Source organism: Sus scrofa, chromosome 1 (genome assembly GCF_054392235.1).
Source record: "Sus scrofa isolate SSC_HxYL_T2T_F1_AM1 chromosome 1, Sscrofa_HxYL_maternal_Yorkshire_Landrace_v2.0, whole genome shotgun sequence".
In the NCBI taxonomy this organism is placed as follows: Eukaryota; Metazoa; Chordata; class Mammalia; order Artiodactyla; family Suidae; genus Sus; species Sus scrofa.
In genome coordinates, this window is record NC_139383.1 from 263,147,577 (window position 1) to 263,165,644 (window position 18,068).

An 18,068-nucleotide genomic window follows, 5' to 3' on the forward strand; every position below is an offset into this window, starting at 1 on the left:
GGTACTAGAGTTTCAAGAAGAAAAAGCATCTGCCAAGATCAAAGAGGACCTTGGGGAGGATGTGACAGAGAACTAAGTCCTAAGGAGCAGATGAAATCCCCAGCGGAAAATCAGTCACGAGGCAGTATCCAAGGCCTAAAAGAACATGGTGCACTCTGACTGACTGAAACAGAAGGGGGGCAAGAGAGAAAAGCAGGGCCCGGGTGATCAACAACCCAGGTAAAATGTGGAGCAATTTTTTTACTTTATTCTGAAGGTCATCTGACTCTACTAAAGAGTTTTAAGTAAGTAATATCAAGCTTCCCCTCCTTTCTGTGGGAAAAGACAGCAGAAATAAAGGTCGACAAGTCTAACAATTCCCATGGGTAGAAAGGAAGCTACAGGAATTTATGCCAAACGGCCCCAATCTTACCGTAAAGGTGGGATTACCTTGCTGAGCGGAGCACTGAGATATAAGACTTAGAAAGCCTCACCTAAGAAAGACTGAAGAATTTAAAGGGACTATTGGCCCTATTCCAGAGGGCCAAGTCTATTCTCTATCATTTTTGAAATCTGAACTCTAGCTTCAAAGCAAGTATTAAGGAGAGCTGTAGAGATGTTTACAGCAACAAGAAAAGTTCAGTTACCTACAGCAATAATGAAATAAGTGAATTTTAAGAAAAACAACAAACAGGAGTTCCCCTGTGGCATAGCGGGTTAGGGATCCAATGTCGTTGCTGCAGTGGCTCGGGTAGCTGCTGTGGTGTGGGTTTGATCCCTGGCTCAGGAATTCCCATATGCCACGGACACGGCAAAAAAAAAAAAAAAAAAAAGAACAACAAATATAATAATCATAATAATTACAATATATAATAATATAACAATCGTTAAATGAGTGATAATAATAATCATAAGGCAGCTGACATTTATCAAGCAGTTTCCATGCCCAAAAGCACTTTACATTCTTTATCTCATCTGCGTTTAGTGTTACTACCCACACTGCCTGTGAGGAAGCAGAGGCTCAGGAGGTGAAGTAACTTGTCCCACTTACTGTGTCAGCACATGGCATAGTTAAGACTGACTCCAGGATCCATATTTTTAACCTTATCAGACACTGACAGTTGAGCTCAATTTATCCAAAGCGTCTGTCACTGTGAGACATCCTTGGGACCCCTGATAATCCTTAACAAAGACCTAGAAACTTGCCTTACCACGAATACCTCATCCAACCGCCTGCCTATCCAGATCCATGATTTAGCTGGAAGACAAGGAGAAGAGTCAGGAGAAGCCAGGCTAAAAGAAACGACCCTCTTCTGTGATCTCATCTAGGCTGATCCCTAGAAGGACCCTATGAGAAATCATTATTGATGGTGACTGTCAATCATGCCCTTTTTTAGGACGACTTAAAAAAATTTATATAAACTACTTAATTTTCTTCTAGCAACATTATCACCATAAATAGTGATTCATTTCCTATATTTAGTTATCCATTGCCTGCAATCCTCTATAAGCCCATTAAAAAAACAAGAAATCAGCTGAACCACTCTTTCCCCTGGCTAAATATATAACTGTTAACCTCTGTCCATATGTCTAAAGAAGAACCAGCCTCCAGTGGTATAGAATTTTATCCCCATCAGTTGTCCTTATTCTTCATTTATTTATCCTCATTTGCTCATCAAACATTTTTTTTTTTTTTTTTGTCTTTTTGCCATTTCTTTGGGCCGCTCCCACGGCATATGGAGGTTCCCAGGCTAGGGGTCGAATCGGAGCTGTAGCCGCCAGCCTACACCAGAGCCACAGCAACGCAGGATCCGAGCCACGTCTGCAACCCACACCACAGCTCACGGCAACGCCAGATCGTTAACCCACTGAGCAAGGGCAGGGACCGAACCCGCAACCTCGTGGTTCCTAGTCGGATTCGCTAACCACTGCACCACGATGGGAACTCCATGCTCATCAAACATTTTAATTGAAGTAGCATATACAGCCAAAGTACAAAATTGAGAGTGTATGGCTTAATAAATTTTCACAAAGTAAACACACCTTTGTAACCACCAGAAGCACAAAAGCCCTGTACCGCACTCAGCCCTGTTCCTGAATTCCACCACCATCCTTAAATTTACATAACTAGAGAAAATAGGATGAACCTTGTCTTTCATTCTACATTACATTTGATAATTCATCCAAGTTGTTGTTCATAGTAGTAGTCCACTCTCACTGCTCTAGCAGGAAAAAAAAAAAAAAAGAATTTACCCATTCTCCTATATCATGATAGACATTAGATTATTTCCAGTTTGGGCCATTATAAATAATGCTATGGACATTCTTAGCAAGGCCTTTTGGTGCACATGTATACACACTTCTACTGTATATAAGCCCAGAATTGGAAATGTCTGGTTATGCAGTATACATATGATAAGCCTGAGAATATTTTGAACAGTTTTCCAAAGTGATTATACTGATTTACACTGCTACCAGGAATGTGAGAGCTCCAGCTGCTCCACACCCTGGTCAATACCTCATATGGTTAGTCTTTAATGTGGAGCTCTTCTAAGAAAGCTGAATATACGTTTGCGGTAAAACAGATTTCTACATAACGTATCTCATTTTCCTTAAAATAGGAAACATACTCTAATGATATGTCAGTAGCAATCTAAAACTTATTTCTCTTTCACCCAATTTATCCACAAATTACCAGCTACGTGACAGGTATCCTTGTTAAGCCTAACATACATTATGAAACTGACAGTCAGGAACCCTAAAATTACATAACTGAAAGTCAAGTCAATGCAAAATTAATTCCTAGTTCCATTGACAATAAAATTTTACATACTGAAGTTATTTATACATAAGCTTTCATTAAGAAATTCTGTGCTTTCATACGGTAGAAAAAGAAAAAGGCCTAATATTTGTAACTGCCCACAATTCTAGATTCATGATCAATATCCATATCCTTTGTTTTATTAACAATTATATAATAACCCAAACTGCAATTATTATATTCATCCTATTTACAAGAGGTTTAGCCTGAGTACATGACTGTACAAATCATGAAAGTCTGACCAAGTATCTATACTTTGGAACAAATAAAAGGGTAACATAAATAACATCAAGCCTCTGCTACCTGGGAGTCAAAATAACATACAAGCAAAATTATGCCATTGCTTCTGGTCATTCCTTTTCTTTTGGCCACAACCACAGCACGTGGCAGTTCCCTGACCAGAAATCAAATCCACACCACAGCAGTGACCTGAACCACAGCAGGCCTTAACCGCTAGGCCACCAGGGAACTCAGGAACTTGACTTTCAGTCATTCTCTATATTCAACTTTCATTCACTGACCCTTCCTGCACTGAATTCACCTTCATACATAAGCTAAAGAATGAACATGTCTGTCACCACATGGAGGTAAAGCCTGGTAGAAATCATTGAGTTTCGGAACAACATCTCATTTGTAAAATCCCTTGTTCGTCATGTGACACAAAGTGAATTACTCAACTTTTCTGAGCCTCATTTTTTTATTCATAAAATGGGAATAACATGAACACCTACACCCCATAGAGTTGTTAACTGAGTTGTGATGAACTGCGACAATGCCCAAAGAAGCATTTAATGCTTTGTGCTATTATTACTTTCAGAATGACTTCCCCCCCATGCAGAAATCAAACGATAACATTTCACAGGCTACTGGGAGGACTAAATGAAATGTCAACAGGTGTCCCAGCTGTTAGATCTCTTTCCCCTCACTGCAGAAGTTTTCAAACTTATGTAATAAAACCCCTTTACCAACAGAAATTTGATAGGTACACAAAAAAGTATTTTATAACATAAAATAAATAGACGAGTTCACTATGATTATGACTTTATTATCTTATTCTATCTTGTTGCTTTTCAAAATTCTAATATGACAGATACATTGATTCTAACTATCCCTTCTCCCTAGTCCATTCACTGCCCCTTGAAGACATCAATAGGAACAGTTTGGTGTTTATCCTCACATCTTTCTCTGTATCCACAAAAATTTCTGCAAACATATTTACATCTTTAGATTTTCCTTGTTTATTACTTTTTACAAAAATGAGCTATACATCATTCACATTAGCATAAGTCCACAGTGTTTCCACTTAAAAATATAGACACTTCTTAATTTAGAATTAACTTATTCTCTGCAGTAGTTGCATAATATTCCACAGGATTCAAAGTTGTTTTTTAAAAAATCACCTGTACCACTTCATCACTCAAAGTAAATGTATTTTCATCTATATCCTTCAAGCTTTTTGTAAAATGGTTAGAAAAGTTCACCTATAGATCAAAGTCAGCATTATTTGAAATATGACAGGAAAATCGAGGGGTAATTTCTACAGAACAAGCACCAAAAGCCCTTTTGCAAATTTCCCCAAAAGTGACATACTGCACAGAGAACTATAAATATGAGATTTTTTTTTCCAGAATTCTATGGCTTGAAAAGAGGCTGGGCCTTCTTTGGAAAAGATCTTTAACACGTATTTTTTATTGAAAAAACCTTGGAGGACACGATGAGGAGTGGGGAGGCAGTGACAGAACAAGAAATAAGAAAAATGAAGAAAGAAAGTGGCTATCACTTAGAATTCTAACAACAGTATGTGGTTTAAAATTTCGCAGAGGATCCAACCAAACACAGATCCTCAGTGCTTCCTAAAGAAGTAAGAAATAGAAGGGGAAGGGAAGAGAGAAGAAATCTGAACAAGATAAAATAGTGTATTGCTGGTAACTGAGTAAAACATTTTGTATACTCAGATACTTAATGACTAATAATGTGGATAAGACTACTTGATTAATCATTATATTAAAACGGAATACAGGTTATCAAAGTCCTAAACAGAAAACATGTGGCAGGAAGGAGAGAAAGGAAGGGTGGGCGGAGACATGGAGAGAATGAGAATAGATCAAGTGATGAAACAGACTATTAATCATAAAAATTTATGTAAATGTGCCTTCCAATCACACTTCAAAAACAAGTGACATCCAGAGTTCCCGCTGCGGCAAAATGGGATCAGCTGAGTCTCTGGAGCACTGGTAGGTTGCAACTGTGGCTCAAATCTGTTCCCTGGCCTGGGAACTCCATATGCACTGGGGTGGCCAAAAGAAAAAAAAAAAAAAAAAAAAAACAATCCAACTGCAGCAGCTCAGGTTGCTGCCAAAGCACAGTTTTGATCCCCAGCCTGGTGCAGTGGGTTAAAGGATCCAGCAATGCTGCAGCTGCAGCTGTGGCTCAGATTCAGTCCCTGGCCTGGGAACTTCCACATGCTGTGGATGCGGCCATTAAAAACAGAAAACAAAACAAAACAAAAAAACAGGTGACATCTCTCAATTTTAAAAAAGTGACATCTCAATTACATTGATGAAGAAATGGAGCCAAAGTAAGTAAGGTTAAAACTTTTGACTGGGATAAACATTCATCAATCAAACTTACAGTGAAGGAAAACACACTGGTTATAATACTAATCTCTGACAAAGCAGGTGATGTAGAAAAAAATCTTAAAATGGGATTTAAAATATAAGAAAAATATGTAGCAGTTCCTGCTGTAGCTCAGTGGGTTAAAATCCCAACTAGTATCCATGAGGATGAGAGTTTGATCCCTGGCCTCACTCAGTGGGTTAAGGATCCAGCATTGCTGCAAGCTGCGGTGGATTCTGAGCAGACTGGCAGTTCGGATTCCGAGTTGCTGTGTCTGTGGTGTAGGCCAGCAGCTACAGCTCTGATTCAACCCCTAGCCTGGGAACTTTCATATGCTGCAAGTGCAGCCCTTAAAAGCAAAAAAAGAGGAGTTCCCATCGTGGCGCAGTGGTTAACGAATCCGACTAGGAACCATGAGGTTGCGGGTTCGGTCCCTGCCCTTGCTCAGTGGGTTAACGATCCGGCGTTGCCGTGACCTGTGGTGTAGGTTGCAGACGCGGCTCGGATCCCGCGTTGCTGTGGCTCTGGTGTAGGCCGGTGGCTACAGCTCCGATTCAGCCCCTAGCCTGGGAACCTCCATATGCCGCGGGAGCGGCCCAAGAAATAGCAACAACAACAACAACAACAAAAAAGAGAGACAAAAGACAAAAAAAAAAAAAAAAAAGGCAAAAAAAGAAAGAAAAAAAGAAAAAGTATGTACTATATTACAATTACTAAGACAAGATCTTAAACTTGTGCATCAAAACACATCAAGGTGAAATTAATAAAATTAAAAGGCAAATCAGAAAAACTACAACAGCAGTAGACTGTAATTCATTACCAATGTACAACAGGACTGGAAGACAGGGTTCTCAAGAAATAAAAGCACAGTGCTGAGTGGCCTTACCATACTCGGAGCTCCCATATTCCACCAAGAGGAAGTATTTTTTTTCAATCCTATGAGTAGTTTTTATGAAATAAAGTGTCAGGGAGTTCCCGTTGTGGTGTGGCAGAAACAAATCTGACTAGTATCCATGAAGATGAAGGTTTGACCCCTAGCCTTGCTCAATGGGTTGGGGATCTGGCGTTGCCATGAGCTGTGGTGTAGGCTGCAGATAAGGCTTGGATCCCATGTTGCTGTGGCTGTGGTGTAGGCCAACAGATGCAGCTCTGCTTCAACCCCTAGTCTGGGAACTTCCATGTGTTGCAGGTGCAGCCCAAAAAAAAAAAAAAAAAAAAAAAAAAAAAAAAACTCAGAAATAATCTTTAGGAAACAAGCTAAATGTCCTTCAACAGATGAATAGATAGAGAAAAATGTGGTATAGATATACAATCAAGTATTAGCCATTAAAAAGAATGAAATAATGCCATTTGCAGCAACATGGATGGACCTGGAGATGATTATACTAAGCAAAGTAAGTCAGACAAAGATAAATATTATATGATATCACTTATACATGTAATCTAAAATATGACACATGAGAGTTCCCTGGAAGCTCAGCAGGTTAAGGACTCGGTGTTGTCACTGCTGTGGCTCAGGTAGTTGCTATGGCATGGGTTCAGTCCCTGACCTGGGAACTTTCGCATGCTCTGGGCACAGCCAGTGAATAAATAAAAAATGGCACAAACGAACATATCTACAAAACAAAAACAGACTCCCAGATACAGAGAACAGACTTGTAGTTGCGGGGGCAGGGAGGTAGGGGGTAAGAGAGGAAAGTATTGGTAACTTCGGATTAGCAGAGGCAAACTAGTATATATATACATAGGATGGATAAACAACAAGGTCCTACCATACAGCACAGGGAACTCTATTCAATATCTTGTAATTAAGCCAAAATGGAAAAGAGGATGAAAAAGAATACAGGGAGTTCCCGTCGTGGAGCAGTGGTTAATGAATCTGACTAGGAACCATGAGGTTGTGGGTTGGATCCCTGGCCTTGCTCAGTGGGTTAAGGATCCAGCGTTGCCGTGAGCTGTGGTGTAGGTCGCAGACGCGGCTCCGATCCCGTGTTGCTGTGGCTCTGGTGTAGGCCGGCAGCTACAGCTCCGATTTGACCCCTAGCCTGGGAACCTCCATATGCCGCGGGAGCAGCCCAAGAAAAGGCAAAAAAAGACCAAATAAATAAATAAATACAAATAAAATAGTACTTTAAAAAAAAAAGAAAAAGAATATATATAACCAAACCACTCTGCTGTACAGCAGAAATTAACTAAACATTGTAAATCAACTATACGTCAATAAAAATTTTTAAAGATTATATCTATACTTTTTTTGTATAATTAAGACACCCCCTTATGAAATTCCTTGTGTAACAATTTAAGCAATACCAAGGCAACAAAGTCATTTGCTATTCAGTATAAAGCTTCTTGGAGTTCCCACTGTGGCTTGGCAGGTTAAGGACCTGACATTTCCATGAGGATGCAGGTACGATGCGCTCAATGGGTTAAGGATCTGGCAATGCGCCTCATATCTGGCGTTGCCATGGCTGTGGTGTGAGCTGCAGCCAAAGCTTCAATTCGACCCTTAGCCCAGGAACATATGCCACAGGTACGGCTGTTTAAAAAAAAAAAAAAAAAAGTTGTATACTTTTTCTTTTTTTAGGGCCGCACAGGCAGCATATGGAGGTTCTCAGGCTAGGGGTTGAATCGGAGCTGTAGCCGCTGGCCTACACCAGAGCCACAGCAACATGGGATCCAAGCCACATCTGTGACCTACACCACAGTTCACGGCAACGCCTGATCCTTAACCCACTGAGCGAGGCCAGGGATCGAACCCAGAACCTCATGGTTCCTAGTCAGATTCGTTAACCACTGAGCCAGGATGGGAACTCCAAGAAAAGTATATTTTAAAAGACTAAAAACATGTAGTAAAACCAGGCAAATTTTACACTATTTTGAAACTAAAAAAAAGTTCTTATAAACTAATTATTCAGTCAAAAAAAAAAAAACAACTAATATGGCTCATTAATATAACTATGGACTGTAACCAAAATAGTAATCAAAGAGAAATCCATAAACTAAAGTCATTTTTGGTTGTTTTTTTTTAAAAAAATACAATTAAAGAACAAACCATTTACCTTGATGGCTGGCAGGGCTTACTTACACTTTTAGGTTGTAGAGCCCTGGGTTCAAATCCTGCCTCAACCACTTACCATCTGCCCTTAAACAAGTTATTTAATCATTCCAAGCCTCAGCTTCATCTATAAAATGAGAAAATATTCTACACCTCATATAACCTTAGGAAGATTTTTAAGTGATTAGCACTTTTCTTGACACATAATAATCTCTACCATTACTATACGAACAGAAATTTTTTATTAAACATAGTTGATTTATAATGTGATTTCTGCTGTACAGCAAAGTGACTCAGTCATACATATTTATACATTTTTTTAAATTTTATTTTTCATCATGGTCTATCCCAGGAGACTGGATATATTTCCCTGTGCTATACAGAACCTTACTGTTTATCCATTCTAAATGTAATAGTTTGCATCTACTAACCCCAAACTCCCAGTCCATCCCACTCCCTCCCCCTCCCCCTTGGCAACCACAAGTCTGTTCTCTATGTGTTTTTATACAAATGGAAATCCTGCATGAGAAAAACCTATCAAAGGAAAACAAGATAAGAAATAATTTGGGAGTTCCCATCGTGGCACAGTGGTTAACGAATCCGACTAGGAACCATGAGGTTGCGGGTTCGGTCCCTGCCCTTGCTCAGTGGGTTAACGATCCGGCGTTGCCGTGAGCTGTGGTGTAGGTTGCAGACGCGGCTCGGATCCCACGTTGCTGTGGCTCTGGCGTAGGCTGGTGGCTACAGCTCCGATTCAACCCCTAGCCTGGGAATCTCCATATGCCGCAGGAGCGGCCCCAGAAATAGCAAAAAGACAAAAAAAAAAAAAAAAAAAAAAGAAATAATTTGGATACAAATGAAAGAAAAATACACTTTAAAAAGGAAAATTAATCTAAAAGCTGTTTTTCCTTTTAAAATGCCCCATAAAAAAAGTAAACCTTTGGCAGTAATAATAAAGTAGAAACAACAGAATTTCTCCACTTGAATGGTTAATGGAATATTAAGAATACTATGATAGTGTATGTGTGACCAGGTCATCTTGCTGTGCAGTAGAAAATTGACAGAACACTGTAAATCAGCTATAATGGAAAAAATAAAAATCATTATAAAAGAAAAATATGATAGAAGTAAATTATATTACCAAACATTTAAAGCAGATGGTTAGAGATGAATGCTTTTCTACAAAAAGATAAAATACAAGGAAATACTAAAACCCTAATAAGTTAAAAAAAAAAGGGGGGGGGGGGAACCATCTACTGAAAATAGCCTAGAAATCTGAACTAATGCAAAAACTTCCTTCTGTCTACTCTCCTGGTCTCCACTCCAAGTCTTCCTCCACCCAGCAGCCAGAGTGACTGTGTCATTACCCCCAATACCCCTTCAAGTGGCTGCCACTGGAATCCCCAGGCTTGACCTCCGGTCATCCGTCCTCTGGTGCACTGGCTGCATCACTGTGGCCTTCTTTAGCTCCCTGAAGGCTTTACACTCCACTGCAACTCAGCGTCTCTGCACAAGGCCTTCTCTGCCTCGAGTGGTCTCCCCATCTCTCTGCCTGACTACTTCCTACAACCAGAGAGGCCTCCCTTACATCCCACACTTAATTTAAATCAAGTCCCTGTACATATTCTTTCATAGAATTCTTTTCCCTATTAGCATTTATAATTATAACTGTTCACTGTTTGCCTAATTGTTAATACTTATCTCCCCAAGTAGATGTTTCTTTCTTCACCAACATATCCTTAACTCCTGGCATATACAAGGTACTCAGTAAATATTCATCAAATGAATGATGAGATTGATGAAGCTAAATAAGAAAACAGAGACCAACTCATGAAGGGCCTTTTATACCTCGCTATTCCAAGGGTAAGAGAAGGCAATAGAAGAGTTTTAAATGGGAGAATGACATCATTGAACACATACCTATCTCAGCAAAGCAGTATTAACAGCAGGCATGTCATATGTATGACAAGAATGTCCTATTCCTTCCTACAAACATAACAGACACTCTTCTAAGATACTCTTTTTCCACTGAACTCAAATCGGGCCTCAGAATCCCTCTCCGGGCAGACCTCCAGGAAGCCACTGCCAGTCAATTAGTGTGGCCCAAGGGAAGAAACTTGATGACAGCTCAAAAACCCCAAGGTCTAGTATAAATACAGTGGAAGACTATGAACCATTTTAAAAATGAAGGAGCCAAATGTTCCATGGAGAACATTAGGTTAGAAAAGAAAATCTTGATGTAACAATTATCCAACTTTTAGTAACAGTACTTTACAAAAACCTAAAACAAGAGCTGTACAACAGTAGCTTGCTTTTAAAAACATTTCTTTTGCTTACTTTTAACTAAATTTATATTCACAGTCGGCCAATGATTAAAGAATATTCTTGCCCCATTACCACTTGACTTTCGTATTGGAATCAAGGGCACGAACAAGCCTCCATATATTCCAGAATAATTATCCCAATTACATCATCTAATACTGGTGCCAAGTGTACAGTTGGTGCTAAATGCAGCTGTGCTAAGCATACAAGGTACTTTTAAATCATGGGAGCTGGTCCTGGACTTACTCTCCATTTTTAAAGGCCTTAAAACTGGGACCAGTGAAACTATATTTTGATAATGGGAAGAGAAAATTCACTTGATAAAATATATCCACGTATTCACCATTTAATTCCCCCAACTGTCCCAGCATGCTTACCTTTTTGCGTACTCCTTCTTGGGTGCTGGACAGCTTGAGCAAAACAGGAGGAAGGAATTTAGATATAATATTCTGTAACTGTTCATCTGTTTCAGCATGGCCAAGTCGTAAAAAGACCCGTTCAAGCTGATCTAAAATACAGAAGGAAAAAAAGGAGAATTTAGCAGATCAAACACAACCAACACTAATTACTTTTACAGTTTAATCCTTTTTTCTATACTGCAGATCCTTCAGTCAGAACTTTAAAGCTAGCTCTGTATGCAGATGCTTTTGGCACAGCTCTGAAACAACACTAAAAAGGTTTACTAGCTAATTATACTGTCTTAACACTTGTCCTGGTCATTGAATCTCTAGACGAGAAGAAAACAAAGCCAAGAACAGCAAATCTCTCTCCTACATACGAAGTTACTTGGCTTTTCTAAAGGATTTGGACACTAGGAAAGACACAAGGTTTTGAAGAAATCTTTTAGACCTCACTAGCAGAGCGAGGCAGGAGAACTATAATCAGATACCAGGGATAAGACATCTTTGGTGAAACCATCTTACTAATGAAGTTCTCCAAAGGCAGAATCACTGCCCACTACCGCTGGGATTAGCTAACCAGACCGTGAGACAAATTTCCACCAAGAAAGCCACTGAGAGAGAAACATGATAGCACCATGGGAATGCTCTCGGCAAAAGCCAGGTTGTGATAAACTGGAGAATAAGAAACCCAACCAATACACTGCAGGGGAGGAGATGCGACAGAGGTGAGAGGGGAACCTACCAAAGGCATATGACTGAATATTTGATTTTTTTAAATTACTGTTAATTTTGTAGGTGTTATAATGGTATTTTGGTTATGTTTGTTTTTTAAAGATTCTTACAAAAAGTATCAGTAATGAATAGGGAGTTTCCAAAGGGGTTGGAAATGTCCTATATCTCAATCTGAGTGATGATTACACAGATACATACATTTATAAAAATTCACAAGCTCTACACTACCATAATTTCTACTGGTTCTATTATACCTCAACTTTAAAATTTATTTAAAAACAGAGAAAGACAAATACCATGTGATACCACTTATATCTGGAATCTAATATATGGCACAAATGAACCTATCTACACAAAAGAAACAAACTCATGGACATAGAGAACAGATTTGTGTGCCAAGGGGAAGGAGGAGGGAGTGGGATGGACTGGCAGTTTGGGGTTAGTAGATGCAAACTATTGCATTTGGAGTGGATAAGCAATGAGATCCTGCTATAGAGCACAGGGAACTAGATCTAGTCACTTGTGAAGGAACATGATGGAGGATAATGTGAGAAAAAGAATGTGTGTGTGTATATATATATATGAATGACTGGGTCACTTTGCTGCACAGCAGAAATTGACAGAACACTGTAAATCAACTATAATAAAAAATAAAAATCTTAAATAAAATAAAAATAGAAAGCAGAAAATTTTTAAAAGTCCTTTTTCAGAGATAAAGACTTAAATATCCACAAGTGAAATAACACAGTTCCTTAGATTTATATCATATAATCAGAGGTGTACCAGAAATCTGCTTGAGAAGTAAATTTCAGATGTTCTCCTCACACACAAAAAAAGACAACTGTGAGAAAAAGACATGTTAACAAGCCTAATGAAGTAATCATTTCATTAAGTATAGGCATATCAAATTGCCATGTTGTACACCTTAAATACATATAATTATTTCAAAAATAAAAATAAATTCATGGCCTCCTTTAGGTACTCAATTAAAAGTAAATAAATAATTGGGGGTGCTGGGGTAAGGAATATGGAGGGGCTGTATGAATGAAACCAAGACTGGTCACTAGTTGATAACTGTTCAAGCCACATGCTAGATACTGAGAATTGCACTTTTGTATATGCTTGAAATTCCCACAATAACTTTAAAAGGAAGACAGATACACACACACACACACACACACACACACACACACAGATACAAATATATAGATAAGTATCACCAGAGGGAATCTAGTGATGACAGCCTGGTCACAACCTAGAAGCAACAATCACATCCAGCACCCAGACCTTGCTTTGTAAACCTCATTCTCCAGTAACAGGAACCAGACTCTTGGAGAAATGGCTGACCCTAGGGGTGCAGCAGGGAAATAGCAAGATGAACCTGAAGCATCCTGCAGCGCCAGAAAAGAAATGGGGCCTGGAGTAAGTCAAAGGGATACAGGAACCACCCTGAAAGCTCCATTATGGCCAAGGCTGGAACAAATCTGAGGAAGGAAATTAATAACATAATACTGGATTCTAACCCAAAGCATAAAATAAATCGACATGACTCCATGATATAAATAAATGATTAAACGATTAAATGCACTGGCGAAAAGAGACAAGCTTTTCTTAAAGAATTCCAAATGTTAGATGTAGATACTTCCTCTCCAGGAGGTAGAGCTTAATTCCTGCCTCTACCCACCCCTTCAGGGCAGACCAGATTTAGCGACTGCTTCCAAAGAAGAGAAAAGGGAAAGGGAAATGTTAACTTCTCAGCAGTGAAACCTGGTAAATACCACCTTGACCAAGTGACGAAAGTTTTATCATCAGGGATCGTCACGTGGGTATCATGATTCCGAATGGGACAAGAAGGGCCTTTCACCTCTGTTGGATTCCTTCCAAAAACTTATAATCACCCTTGAATCATGAGTAAAACAAACAAAAACAGCAAACTAAAATACATTCTACAGGATACCTGGCCGGCGCTGCTCAGGATTGTCAAGATCCCAAGAAACAAAGAAAGACTAAGAAACTGTCACAGACCAGGAGTCTGGGGAAACACGACAACAAAACCCACTGTGGTGCCCTGGACCGGATCCTGGAACAGAAAGAGGACATTAATGGGAAACTGGTGAAACCCAAATAAAGCCTCAAGTTAGGTTTGAAAATTAACAATAAAGGAAGAAAAGAATAAGGAAGGAAGGGAGGGAGGCGAGGCAGGAAGGCTGCCGCTGTGAGATTACCAAACCAAATGTTTCTAATGCTGCTATAAAAGGAGCTCTTAGGAACAGTGAATTCAACCCACCACAGCTTGGAAGTTACAGGTGAGGCGTCTCCACCCTAGCCCCTTATAGATCTCAGGCAGTGGAAACTGCCTACAGATCTTAGCTCCAGAAGCTTAGAAGATCTGTCCTGTGGAAGAAAGCAGGAAGCTAAATTGTTCATGACTAACGGACCTGGAGAATCTGTTGTGCCAAAGGCTGAAAAAACAAGTGATATCTGGTCCCTTTCATTTTTCATACAATCACTTGGGCGCTTCCTACGTGTCTGAAGCACAACACCTGTCACTTCCCACTCTCCTTTACTAGAAAGGAAAATAGAACATTCTCAACACAGCGAAAGTAGTTATGATGGGAACATGGGAAAGGAAAGAAAGGGCACCGAGCATCCCAGGGGGTCCGCAGCAAGCACACGGAGCACACGCGAGGAGGCGGCCAAGCCTCTACACCCTCTGAGAGGATCAATGTAACACTGCTGAGTCATCCTGAGAGACACATCAATACTTTAAATAAATAATCATCGGGCATGCTCGAACTTTACTAAAAGAAGTGTAAATAAAAGTACAGATACAATCAACCACTAAATTGTTCTGCCTATCAAAGTTAGCAAAATACACCAAGATTTAGCAACAGTGTGGTGCCTGAATCCTGCTGTTGGAGGCACAGGAAGGAATGTGAACCCTGTGCTTTTACCAACCTCAACCCTTGGAACTGAGTCTGTGAAAGTGACAATCCAAATCAGGCCTTTTCCTCCAAAACCTATCTATTGTGAAACAAGACGGGATATAACTGAAAGTGCTGAAAATTCAAGAGGATCTAAAACTCAAGTTCACCTTTCACAAAGACGCAGTATTTAGCTGTAGCAACTGACATCCTCCAGGTCATCACAAAAGTATCTGAGGTACAATTAACATTACTTTAGAGTTACTCTGCCGTTAAGTTTTCTACTTGCAAGAAATAATTCCCCGGTCCTCAGACTACACGTGGTAAATCACTGTACTGGAGAAAAATTCCCAGGGAAAGACAACACAAAGCACCTATAAAACCTGTAAAAAAAAACAAACTGTTAATAGCCACAGGATCAGAAAAGGCAAAAAAGTGGGGGGAGAAGACGGGGGGGCGGGGGGAGGAGAACAATCTAAATGTCAGTCGACAGGAAAACCGAAAAGAAAATATGGCAGGGGCGTTCCCGTCGTGGTGCAGGGGACATGAATCTGACTAGTAACCATGAGGTTTCAGGTTCGATCCCTGGCCTCATTCAGTGGGTTGAGGATCTGGCGTTGCTGTGAGCTGCAGTGTAGGTCACAGACAGACAGAGCTCAGATCCTGCATTGCTGTGGCTGTGGCATAGGTCAGCAGCTGTGGATCCAATTTGACCCCTAGACTGTGGGAACTTCCATATGCCGTGGGTACAGCCCTAAAAAGACCAAAAAAAAAAAAAAAAAAGGAAAGGAAGGAAGGAAGAAAGAAAGAAAAAATGTGGCAGGGTCATAGAGCAATGAAAATAAGCAAGAGCCACATGTCACAAGGACCAACATGACAATATCTTAAAAACTAAGATCAAAGAAAGCAAGTTGCAGAAGAACATGTACACTACGGTTGGACTTATGTCAAATTTTCTTAAATGCTATAAATATATATATACATACACACACACATACATATATATATGTGTATATGTGTATATATATATATATATATATATATATATATATATGGCTTATGATACATACAGCACAGGAATGTCAACCCCTGGGCAAGGAGGTAAGAGAGAAGAAGAAAAGGAAGAGAGAAGAGAGAAAAAAAAGGAAAGAAAAGGAAAATTTGTAAAGGGTAAATAACACAGGGAGCTTGAATTCTATCAGTAACGTTTATTTCTTAAAAAAAAAAAAAAAAAAAAAAAAAAAAAAAAAACAACCTGTAGCTTATAGCAAAAAATGTAGAGCTCTGACAAAGATAAGTAGGACATACATAAGTGTTCCTAAGATTATTCTCTATACTTTTCTTTGTTTTTTCTTTTTTTTTTTTTTTTTAGCGCTGCACCCTCAGCATATGGAGGTTCCCAGACTAGGGGTCGAACTGGAGCTGTAGCCACCCACATACACCACAGCCAAAGCAACAAGGGACCCAAGCCTTGTCTTTGACCTACACCACAGCTCAGGGCAATCCGGGATCCCCAACCCACTGAGCGAGGCCAGGGATCAAAACCACGTCCTCATAGATACTAGTCGATTTCGTTAACCGCTGAGTCACAACAGGAACTCCCCTCAATACTTTACACTTGATATATTTCATTATGTTAAAAAGAACATATGCATCATCATAATTTTGTTTTCTGATACAATATGAAAAGGAGAACATGTATATCAGCAACTTTTCTTCTTTGTACTTTCATGTACTTTTTAAGCATCTTTCTGTACAAATACCATTCTTTTTAGAAAAAAAAAAAACACACAGAGCAAATTTTTTTAAAACAATCCATGCTTCAAGGCTAAAGAAAGGAATTTAAATCACAGAATTTTAAAACTTGAAAGGAGCCTTAAAGGATATGGAAGAACAAAAATAAGAACGTTTACTGATAGGAATGCAAAATGGTACAGCTGCTTTGGAAGACAGCCATACTTTTACTATAGAATCCAACAGTTGCACTCCTTGGTATTTACCCAAAGGAGTTGAAAACTTATGTCCACACAAAGGCCTGCACATGGATGTTTACAGCAGCTTTATTCATAACTCCCAACACTTGGAAGCAATCAAGAGGTCCTTCAGTAGGTGAATGGATAAATGAACTGGTCAAAGAGACAATGGAATATTACTCAGCACTGAAAAGAAATGAGCTTTGATACCATGAAAAGACATGGAAGAAACTTAAAGGCATATCACCAAGCGAAAAAGGCCAATCTGAAAAGGCCATATGCTATATGATTCTAACCATGTAACATTCCGGAAAAGGCCTAACTATGGAGACAGTAAAAAGATGAGCAGTTATCAGCAGGGAAGGGAGAGCGAGGGATGAATATGAAGAGTACAGAGGATTTGCAGGGCACTGAAAACACTGGAAAATACTCTGAATGACATTACAATAATAGATACACATCACTATACATTTGTCCAAACCCACAGAATATACAATACCAAGAGTGAACTGTAATGTAAACTGTGGGATATTGGGTAATTATGATACGCCAGTGTCAGTCCCTCCTTGGTAAAATATGTACCATTCCGGTGAGTAATGTAGACAATGAGAGAGGCCATGCAACTGTCGGGGCAGGGGGTATAGGCGAAATCTCTGTGTCTTCCCGTCAATTTTGTTGTAAACCTAAAACTGCTCTAAAAAAGGTCTTTAAAAAAAATATTTAGTCTCAAAGGAAACATGTCAAAAACACTGGGATTCTTTTTTTTTTTTTGGTCTTTTTTTTTGCCTTTTCTAGGGCTGCTCCCGCGGCATATGGAGGTTCCCAGGCTAGGGGTCAAATCGGAGCTGTAGCTGCCGGCCTACACCAGAGCCACAGCAACACGGGATCCGAGCCGCGTCTGCGACCTACAGAGCTCACGGCAACGCCGGATCCTTAACCCACTGAGCAAGGCCAGGGATCGAACCCGCAACCTCATGGTTCCTAGTCAGATTCGTTAACCACTGCGCCACGACGGGAACTCCAAAAACAGTGGGATTCTTAAATCCCAAAACAAACAAAACCAATTTCCAGCTTAGCTTATATCAGCTATTACATTCATATAGGGAAAAAAAAAAAAAAAAACCTACTACGAATAAATATATTCATTTATTTTCCATTAAATTAATCTCTAATTCATATTATTCACCTGCCTTTAATTTTTCAACCTAAAGTAGAAGAAAGGACCTTCCTTCCTTCCTCCTTCCC

General features: G+C 39.6%; 1 protein-coding gene across 8 annotated transcripts in view; it reads right to left on the reverse strand.

Moving 5' to 3' along the window:
* The window catches only part of ECPAS (Ecm29 proteasome adaptor and scaffold), a 103,243-nt gene that overhangs the window by 68,884 nt on the left and 16,291 nt on the right, over nt 1-18,068 (reverse strand). For 7 of the 8 annotated variants that reach the window (XM_084991899.1, XM_021067464.2, XM_021067473.2 and 4 more), the window contains one exon: nt 11,171-11,301. Coding sequence is in view for 5 of the 8 variants with exons in the window: in XM_021067464.2 (XP_020923123.2) it covers nt 11,171-11,301 (131 nt within the window). In the remaining 3 variants the exon portion in view is untranslated. Of the gene's footprint in view, nt 1-11,170; nt 11,302-15,020; nt 15,234-18,068 lie in introns of all 8 variants that reach the window. The other variant, XM_021067458.2, reaches the window with a different exon arrangement.